The following is a 9,505-nucleotide window of genomic DNA, read 5'->3' on the forward strand; positions in this document are numbered from 1 at the left end:
AGCGCAGCGCAGGCCAAAGGGCGAGCCCAAGGACTTTGCTGTGGGCGATGACGTGCTGCTGCTGCCGCCGAAGCGCGGCAAAGTGGGCAAGCAGCTGGGCCGCAACCGCATCGTGTGCCGCGTGGTGGAGATCAAGCGGCCCTTTGGCGTGACCATGTACCGGCTGCGGAGCGGAGCTGGAGTGGTGGAGGGTATGCATCAGGCCAGCAGGCTATCTAAGGCGCCACCCAGCCTGGCCAGCGAGCTGACCTTCAGCGGCACGGCGCAGCGAGGAGTGCCTGTGGTGTCTCTCAATGTGGCGATGGCGGCGCAGCCCGGCGGCGGCAAGGCAGCCGTGCGCTGCGGCTGCCGCGGCGCCTGCACCCGGAACTGCAGCTGCAAGAAGAATGGTGCGCGGTGTGGGCGGCACTGTGGCTGTATAACCGGTAAGGGTGGCAATTGCAAGAACCATTGAAAAAGTGTGCCTTGTACGCTTTGCCGTCTCCGCTGGAAGGTGCTGCCGCCTGTGGCGGCTTTATATTTCCTGTTCATTTCTGTTGTTCGGTCTCTCTGTTCGTGTTGGTTGGCTTGTAAGAGTTGTATTTCTGACGCTAGAGAGGTGAGATGACAGCGGGAGCGTTGAAGCGGGCATGCCATCACGTGTGCAAGCAGCCCCGCTCCGCCCCGCTCAACCCTCAAACAGGGCTATATGGGGTCAGTTCACGTATGGGAGGGGAGCGCCGCGCGGGCTGCCAGGAGGGAGCGGGGGCGGGGGTTGCCCAATCGGGAGGGTGCCACATCAGGGGGCAACACATGCGCAGCGTCACTATGAAGCCCTGTTCTGCCTGCATGCATCCTTCTTGTGTAAGCACTGCACCTTGCGTCGGTGAGGTGTGTTTGAGGGCGGGCAGGAGGAGGGCTACCCCGCCGGCTGTTGCCCGAGCTGGTCTGTCTGTCTGTCTGTCTGATACACCCATAAGGAGCAAATGAATGCTGCGGGCCCAGCTGTGGTGCAGCAGCTGGAAAGGTGAAGGCACCATACACAAACGGGGAGAGAGAGGAGAGAGCTGGGGTGCAGACAGAGCAGGGGGGGAGCACTCCCCCCCGGGAGCTGGTGCTGCCCCCGCCAGGATGTGTCGTCGTGTCCGCCGCCCTTCTTTTCCTTTTTCTCTCTGCCACCTCGCCAACCCCAGCTGATCTGGGCCGCAACCGCCGCCGCTGCCACAGCAACCGCCACTACTGCAGCCGCCTCCTCGCCCCAGCTGGAGAGGCGGCTGGGGTCGCCGCGGATGTGTTTGCTCTGCTACTTAAAATTCCACACTTCTGGCACACAAAAGCATCAGGCGACACTGCCGCCCTCACTCCTCCTTCACGAGCGCCCTGCGCCGAAGCTTGGCTGCGGCGGCATGCGCCGCCTTGCCGCCGCCACCCAGCTGCTCAGCGCCGCCGCCCGCGGCGCCACCCTGCCCGCTGCTGGCGGCCGCCCCCTCCTCATCGTCCACCCACGCCACCACCCGCTCGTACTCCTGCCCAAAGAACCGCCGCCGGATGCGGTCTCGGTAGGCCGCCAGGTTGGGCCACCGCTCCAGCAGGTCTGCCAGCTGCGGGTTCAGGCAGCGCGCCGCCATCTGGTCCAGCACGCCAAAGGCGGCGGCGTCCACCGCGTGAGGGCTGGGGCGCAGGGCGGGCAGAGGGGTCGATGTTGGGCGGGGGGCGAGGGAACTCGGGGCAGACAGAGAAGGCTGGGAGGCCAGGCAGGCGGGCAGGCAGCCCCAGGAAGGCAGGCAGGCAGCCCCGGCAGTGGGGCGTAGTGGGGCCAGCAGCAGCAGCAGCAGCGGCAGCATCATCATCATCAGCGGCAGCGGCAGCGCAGCCAGCCACCTGGCGCCAAACAGGTAGGGGCTGTCTCCCAGCAGCTGGCTCAGCGCCCCAAGCTCCTCCCCCACCAGCGCCAGCCGGTCGCCCTCGGAGTGGGCGCCGATGCCCTCCTCCCAGCACCGAGTGTAGCAGGCCTTGCGGGCCATTCGCGACAGCACGGCGCCCAGCGGGGACAGCGGGCGGGAGGGGCCCATCAGCGCCTGGCGGCACCGTGCCCAGCCCTGCGGGGCGTTGACCAGGGGCATGTTATGTGTGGGAAGGAGGAAAGGATGGGAGGCAACACGCGGTAAAGGATGGTTCCCTAAAGGATGGTCCCCCAGGGGTGGCCACCCGCCCACCCACCTCGTCATCCACCCAGCGATAGAAGTCCACTGCGCCGGCCAGGTCTGTGTCACACATGCGGGCCACCGCGATGGCTGCGGCCCTGTCCCTGGCTCCCGGCGGGAACTCCAGCTCAGCAGGGGCGGCGCCAGAGCTGCGCGCAGGCAGCCAGCCAGCCGGGCAGCCGCTGGATGGAGGGGCTCGGCGAGGATGGTGCGACCGACCAGCCAGCGAGCCTCGCTTCTGTGCAGACAGACGTTTATTGCAGCACCTGCGCCATGCCACCCCCACCCCCCACCTGACCAGGTGCTTGATGATGAAGTGTGGGTCGGCAACCCGCTGGCGCGGCCCACGGTCAAGGTAGGGCAGCTGCACCCCGGGAGAGGGGGCGGGGTCGGGAGAGCCCTGCAGGGCAGGCGGCGGGGTAGCCGGCAGCGCTGGGATTTGGCGGGGGGCGGCGCTGGCTGGCTGGGAGCAGCGCGTGCGGCTGTGCCTGGCAAACCGTTGCGGGCAGCGGGTGCGCTCACCACTTGCTTGCTGTAGTGTATGCCGGCAAAGCGCAGAAATGCCTCTGCCTTGGTGACAGCGGAGCTCGGGGAGCAGGTGGGTCCGCCCTCCCGCTTCAGCCTGCGCTCGGAAACGGCAGCACCACAGGAGGGTCGGGTGATGGGTGGGCAGCCGAGGCGAGGCCAGCAGCACCCCGAGCCCACCTTGGGAAGTCTGCCAGCACGATGGGAGCAGAAGGGTCTTCCGCCGCGGCGGGCGTGTCGGGCACGCGCCGCCGGCGCAGCACCAGCAGCGAGTAGAGGCAGGCCAGCAGCACGCCCGCCAGCCCCGTCAGCAGCGCGGCCTCCAGCGCCCTGCCGGGCGGCACCCCGCAGGCGGGCGGGTGGCTGTGCGGGAGGAGGCGCTCGGGTGCGTCCTGCGGGTTGGCATAGTCCACCACCTGCGCAAAGATGTCGCCCTGGTGGGGCCCCGTCTCCATGAATTTCCACCTGCGCAGGCAGCGGGCGGGCACGGGGAGCGGCGGTGGCGCAAGCACGCCGCGTGAACAGTGGAGGAGCAGAGCAGCCAGGGTGCAGCACGGCCATGTGGGCGTGTGAGACGACGCACTGGATCTCCTTGACGTGGCCCTGCAGGCAGGGCGAGGGCAGAGGGCAATTTCTGGAGGAGCGGGCCCGGGAGCGGGTGGAGCGCGAGCGCCGAGGCGCACCACCCCCAACGCGCTTCCGACATCGCCGCCGCCTGCTGGAAGGTGATCGTGCCATCGATGGCACTGGGTTCACTTGCAGTGCGAAGGCGGAAGCGCAGCCCGCAGGCGATTACCTCATGGTCCACCATCTTGCTTGCGTTGCGTTTGTTTCAGGCTCGAGATGTAGCGTATTGCTTCGTAAAATGCTTGGGCAGGGTGCACGACATCTCGCACAACTGCATTGGAGGCGTGTGTGTGGCGACGTCGCGCCGACTGGCACTCTGCTGGTCTTGTAATAACACAAACCCATGGAGAACTGCAAGATATGGCGCTAGATAGCGTAGAAAAACGCAGATAACATGAATCAAACACATACATCAGTAGCTTGGCGCCCGCCGCGCCCTCCCGCCACCCGTCGACCCACAAATGGGCCGCCTCACCCGCCGCCGGCGCCGGTGCCAGCCACCAGCATCGCCGCGGCGGCCAGCGCCATCAGCAGCGCCACCGCGGCGGCTAGCACCCACTGCAGCGCGGCCTGGCCGGAGCAGAGCCAGTCGCAGACGGCGCGGTAGCTGCGCAGCAGGCGGTCGCGGGGGTCGATGCCGTGGGCGGCGGCGTGCCGCGCCGCGGCACGTGCGTCGCTGCACACCCAGTACAACACCGGGGCAGCAAAGCCCAGGATGGTCTGCAGGCCCAGCGTGTACCACCAGCAGACCTGCTCCGCCGTGGGGCGGCCGGCCATGCCGCGCAGGTGCAGCCCCGTGACGCGCTCCGCCCGCTGCAGCGACAGCGCCACGCCGCCGTACGATGCATCCGCCAGGGCCGCCGACGTCGCCCCTCGCATGTACTGCACGCAGGCAGCAGGGGGCGGCCCTGGAGGCTCAGAACTGCCGCCCTGGGCAGCTCAGCACAACACCCGGCCAGCCAGCAGGCGCAGCGCGGGGCCCAGCGCGGGCCAGGCCAGCCGCTCACCGGGGTGGAGCACAGCCTTGTGTTGCAGCGGCACACCAGCACCAGGCAGGCGGCCTGGACGATCGTGTTGGACAGGGTGCCCACCGGCCAGGCCCAGCCCAGGAAGGCCAGCAGGCCAGTGTGGTCTCCCACCAGCATGCGCACCACGGTGGAGGGTACGTTGATGAGGGCGCTGGGGTGGGCCGGCTCTTCTGCGGGGGCGCAGCCGGGGCATGGGAACGGCATCAGGGCCACGGTGGGGATGCGAGCACGGTTGATACCAGACAGGCCCGCCGCCGTAGCCCGCAGGGCGAGGAAGGGGCTTGCCTGCCAGCACAAACACCGCGTGCTTCTGGATGATGGGGGAGGCGCAGATGCCCAGGCGCAGCAGCACCTGCGTGTGAAAGAATTGGGGGGGCGGGGCACGCGGGGCGCAGCCGGGCGTCAAGCACCGATGCCTACATTCAGACGGATGCCGGCGCTGCCTGCGGGGAGGGTGGTGGCGCCCTGGGCCGGCGTGCGGGCTGCCTGGGCGCTGGCGAGACCCACCACCGCCACGTTGCGCCAGGCTGAGTAGCCCTCCAGCCTCCTGGCGGCCATCAGGGCCAGGGCCAGTCCCACCAGCGCCACGTGCGCCAGCGCCTCCCACAGGGACAGCTCCTGCTCCACACGCAGCGCCGCAGCCACCAGGGCCAGCACGCAGATGGCGGCGGCCAGGCTGTCGTGGCGGCACCAGTGCCGCTCGCGCTCCTGCGCACGGAGAGAGAAGAGCGGAGAGTTCTGGAGGTGAGAAGCGGTGGCGGGGAACTGCCTCCTGCTGCTCCCTTGGACAAGCCCTGCTGGCCTCCCCTGCCTGCAGGCGCTCTGCCAGGCAGCCCCCTCGAGCCTCAGCTGCCGCCAAGTAGCAGAAGCAGGGCTGGGCCTCCACACCACACACCCGAAAGTGGGCCTCCCAGGCAGCCGAGGCAGCAGCCCAGCCATCCATGGAGGCCAAGAGTGTGCAAGTGTGGAACTAGCTGCACGAAAGAGGGCAAAACTCCACGTCAGCCGGCGTGGGTACAGCCTGAACCCGCCATAGCCCCTCTCTTTCACTGCCCTGTTCAATTGATCATCACGCAGGATCAAATGCAGGGCTTGAACAGGCCTGCCCTGCAGTCCAGCCTGCGCGATGCAGCCTCCTGGTTCCGCCACTGGATCATTCCCACCACACACCGCCTCCACTATGCCCTCACCTACCAGCGGGGCTGGGTGGACGACAGGGCCAGCCCCATCCGGGACCTGGGCACCGGCTACGACCTCGCGGTGCTGCAGCACCACCTGGGCTCCCGCGAGTTTGATGCGGTGGGCTGCGCTGGGCTGCCTGGGCCGTGCATGCCTGGCTGCTGTGTAGGGCGGGCCCAGGGACAGCGAGGCGCTGCGCACGGCCGGGAGCCCAGCGGGCACCCACATGCTGCAGAGGCCACGTGCTTCTGAATGCAGGCCATAGGCGCCACGCTGGCACACTACCAGCCGATGCTGGTGCACCACCCGGGGGCGTGGCACGGGGACGAGGTGGATGCGGTGCCGCCGGCAGGCAGCGGGGTGGAGGCGGGGCCCTGGTGAGGGAGCAGAGCGCGGGAGATGGGGTGGGAAGTGCACCCCTGACTGTGTTGTTTGCTTTGCAATGCCCACATCCCCGCTGCCAAAGGTGCCCGCCCGACTTCCCTCTGACCGCACCCCATCCCCATGCCCGCACCCCATGCCCCATCACACCTGGGCCTGCAGGTGCCACCTGGGCGCGGGGCGGGGGGGCCTGGGCGAGCCCAGCACAGTGGCGCACAGCGCCATGCTGCTGCTGGCGCTGGCCAGCTGGGAGGGCCACCCCAAGCCGGCGCAGCGGCGGCGCCTGATGGCTGAGCTGGCGGCGGGCCTGCTGCGGCAGCAGCGCGGCGACGGATCCTTTGCCGTCCACTTTGATCCGCCAGGCCTGCCCGACTCGGGCTGGCAGCTGTACGGCGGGGAGGCGGCGTATGCTCTGGCAGCAGCGGGAGCAGCCCTGGACGATGCCCGCCTGCTGGGCGCTGCAGAGCGGGCGCTGGAGGCGTACCGCCGCAGGTACACGGGGCTGACTGGCTGGCTGGGTGTGCCTGGCGGGCGGGCTCCGCTCTGGAGCAGCGACTGCCATGTGGGTTGCGGCGGTGAGGAGGGCGGTAGGCAGTTGGCCCCACACCTTGCTCAGCTTGTTGCCTGTGCATTCCTGCCGTTCCTCAGGCAGGGCGAGGTGGAGGCGGAGGAGCGCGCGTTCTTCGCCAACTGGCAGTGCCAGGCGGGCGCGGCAGTGCACCGCCAGCTGCCGCCCGGGCGGGAGCGGCGCCAGCTGGCGGCCTACATGCACGGCCTGCAGGGGGGCATCATCGGCTCGGGATACTACCAGGACGTGAGGGAGGTGGGCCGTGTGGGAGGGAGGCGGGCGGGCACGTGGGATACTGCCCACCCAAACGCCTCGCGCTGTGTGCTGCCTGCCACGCCTGACCCGCTCCTCACCCGCCTGCCTGCCCCCCACGCCGGCGGCAGGCCCCGAAGCAGCAGGCGACGGTGGAGGTGGCGTGCGCGCTGGAGGGGCTGGCCGACTGCCTGGCTGTGAGCCTGGCCGACGGCGCGGCGGCGGGGGCGGCGGGCGAGGGGGCGGCCGCCGAGGAGGAGCGCGGCCGGCAGCGCCTGTACCTGCGGTGCGCTGACGTGGCGGTGGCGTTCCTGCTGGAGGCCCAGGTAGGCTGTGGTGGCGGCGGCGGTGGTGGTGGCTAGCGGTGGTGGTGGTGGTGGTGCAGGAGGTTGTATTGAGTTGGGGAGAGTGCGGGCTCGCAGGTGACGCATCGGCACACAGAGTTTTGGTGGACGGCCGCCTTGCCCGTGCCCTCCTCTTTCTGGCTCTCTCCTGACGGTGCTTCGGCTCCACCACCCCCCGCGGCATGGCGGTGCAGGTGATCGCCGGGCCCGGCGTGCCGGCGGCGGCGGTGGGCGGCTGGGGCCACTCGCAGGCGCCGGGGTCGGGGCAGCGGGTGGATGTGACGGGGCACGTGGCCTGCGCCTTTGTGAAGCTGCTGGGGCTGGAGGGGGTGGAGGGGGGTGGCGGGGCTTGAGCAGGGGGACGGATGACTCAACGGCGCCACACGCCAAGGGCGGGAGCCTGGGAAACGGCGGTCGGCTGAGACACAGCGGGGCGGCGGGCTGAGCATGTTCCATGCGATGCGTGCGTTACAGTGCCTTAAACCATACATTGTGGAAGGCAGTCCTCAGCACAGAGCAGTGCGCCGCAGCGCGCAGCAAGGCATGGCATGGCGGTGGCGGGTGTGTGCGTGGAGGGCCCCGCTGGGCAGGGGAGCGCGGGAGGTGGCCCAGGCTGGCCGCCCGCCCTTGCCTCTCACCTGACGTGCACCACGGTGCAGCCGCCGTTGCTTGCCTCCGCCTCCTCCAGGCGTGCCACCCGCGGGTGGCGCCGCAGCATGGCCAGCACCGCGGCCCGCACCCGCCCCGTGCCCACGCCGTGCACCACAAACAGCGCGCAGCCCGAGGGCGCAGACAGCACCGCCGCCGACACCTCGGCTGCCGCCTCCTCCGACCGCCGCCCCCTCACGTCCACAGTGTTGCGAGAGGTCTGGATGGCGAGGGCGGGGGTGGGGGGTGCGCCGCCTGCGTCGCCGTCGCCGCCGCCGTCGCCGCCGCCGCCGCCGCGCAGCGAGCCGCGCGCCCGCAGCTGGCCGGCGGCCGCCTTCAGGCCCGGGGCGGCGCCGCCGCGCGGCCGGGCGCCGCCCGCTGCTGCACCCGGCGCTGGCTGCTGCTGGGCGTGCTGGGCGCCAGCTGGCACCAGGTCAGCCACACGCAGCTCCACGGTCAGGGAGCCGACCCGCACCCCCACCTTGCCGCCGCTCCTGCCGGCCGCAGACACCACCCTGCCCGCCGCGCCGCCCATCTTTAGCACACGCACCGCCTCGCCCTCGGCAGGCGTCCAGCCCGCCGCCGCACCCTGGCCGCCGTTGGCACCGTCGTCGGCCAGCCCAGCGCCGCCGCCCTGCGTTGGCGACAGCCAGAGCGAGCCACGCGGGACAAGTGAGCGGGCTGGAGAGGAGCAGCGACGATACAGGCGGCGGGACAGGTTGGGAGGGCCAGCGGGGCACACGCTGCACACCCACAGACACACGTGCAGCAGGCAGCAGGCAGCAGGCAGGCCAGGTCGGCTGCAGGGCGGGAGGGCAGCGGGCACCTTGGCCGCTGCCCGCAGGCCCAGCAGCGTGGCGGCCGCCGCCTCGGGCGCCGCCGCCGCCCGCTCCATCTCCCGCAGCCGCTCCTCCGCCTCGCGGCTGCCCACCCGCCCCGCCCGCACATCCGCCAGCAGCTGCTGCACCTCCCGCTGTGCCGCTGCACCGGCACCTTTGGCCTCCGCCGCAGCCCTGCCCAGGGCTGCCTGCCGCTGCCGCGCATCAGCCAGCTCCCGAGCGGCCTCGGCGGCGGCGGCCTCGGCGGCGGCACGCGCCGCCGCGGCGCCGGCCGCCGCCCTCCGCGCCTCCTCCACCTGCCCCGCCAGCGAGGCCTGCAGCAGCTGCGACCGCTGGCCCGCGGCCTGGCCAGAGTGGTGCAGCTGATGCGCCACCTGCGCGCAGCAGACCACAGCATGCCCAGCGTGACGGCACCATGCGCAGCGTGACCACAGCACGGCACAGCACGGAAGGCCAAGCGCACAGCAACGCCCCCCTGCCACACCCGGCCGCCCCGAGCAGGCGGGCGGCGCCCCACCTGCCGCGCCGCCGCCACCACCGCGGGCGAGAAGCCCAGACCCTGCGCCACCGCGAGCGCGTTGCTCTCGCCGGCCGCGCCCCACAGCAGGCGGTAGGTGGGGCGCAGGCTGGCCACATCAAATTCCACAGACGCGTTGACAAAGCCGGGGGCGGTGGAGGCCAGCTCCTGCAGGGGAGGGAGGTGGGGGGGCACACTGGGGATGGCTGGGCCAAGTGCAGGCCAGGGCGGCATGGGGACTAGGGGAGGGAGGAGGGAGATACGGCCAGGCAGTGGAGCAGGCAGGCCCGCCGGGCTGGGGGGTCGGGCAGCGGCCAGGCCAGGCACGGGGTGCCGGCACGAGCGGCGGCGGCGGCGGCGGCGGCGCCTCGCCTTGAGCTCCGCGTGGTGGGTGGTGGCGTAGGTGAGCGCCGC

At 71.0% G+C, this 9,505-nt stretch overlaps 3 protein-coding genes across 3 annotated transcripts in view; 1 reads left to right on the forward strand and 2 right to left on the reverse strand.

The window, feature by feature from the left end:
- The window catches only part of CHLNCDRAFT_58305 (expressed protein), a gene marked incomplete at its 5' end in the record, with an annotated part of 2,033 nt that extends 1,448 nt beyond the window's left edge, over positions 1–585 (forward strand). Inside the window, 2 exons of the mRNA XM_005846290.1 lie at positions 8–334; positions 376–585. Of these exons, the coding sequence (XP_005846352.1) occupies positions 8–334; positions 376–429 (381 nt within the window). The 3' untranslated portion in view covers positions 430–585. The remainder of the gene's footprint in view (positions 1–7; positions 335–375) is intronic.
- Positions 586–1,337: 752 nt separating this feature from the next.
- On the reverse strand, positions 1,338–3,519 carry CHLNCDRAFT_135791 (hypothetical protein; the record flags this gene model as incomplete). Its single annotated transcript, XM_005846462.1, has 7 exons — positions 1,338–1,650; positions 1,861–2,078; positions 2,200–2,332; positions 2,477–2,583; positions 2,706–2,805; positions 2,889–3,173; positions 3,413–3,519. The coding sequence occupies 7 exons, from the start codon at positions 3,517–3,519 to the stop codon at positions 1,338–1,340; spliced, it is 1,263 nt and encodes a 420-aa protein (XP_005846524.1).
- A 4,202-nt stretch (positions 3,520–7,721) lies between these two features.
- CHLNCDRAFT_135794 (hypothetical protein) overlaps positions 7,722–9,505 on the reverse strand; it is a gene marked incomplete at both ends in the record, with an annotated part of 4,962 nt that continues 3,178 nt past the window's right edge. The window contains 3 exons of the mRNA XM_005846463.1: positions 7,722–8,369; positions 8,562–8,948; positions 9,092–9,259. Of these exons, the coding sequence (XP_005846525.1) occupies positions 7,722–8,369; positions 8,562–8,948; positions 9,092–9,259 (1,203 nt within the window). The remainder of the gene's footprint in view (positions 8,370–8,561; positions 8,949–9,091; positions 9,260–9,505) is intronic.

Source organism: Chlorella variabilis (assembly GCF_000147415.1).
Source record: "Chlorella variabilis unplaced genomic scaffold CHLNCscaffold_14, whole genome shotgun sequence".
Taxonomy (NCBI): Eukaryota; Viridiplantae; Chlorophyta; class Trebouxiophyceae; order Chlorellales; family Chlorellaceae; genus Chlorella; species Chlorella variabilis.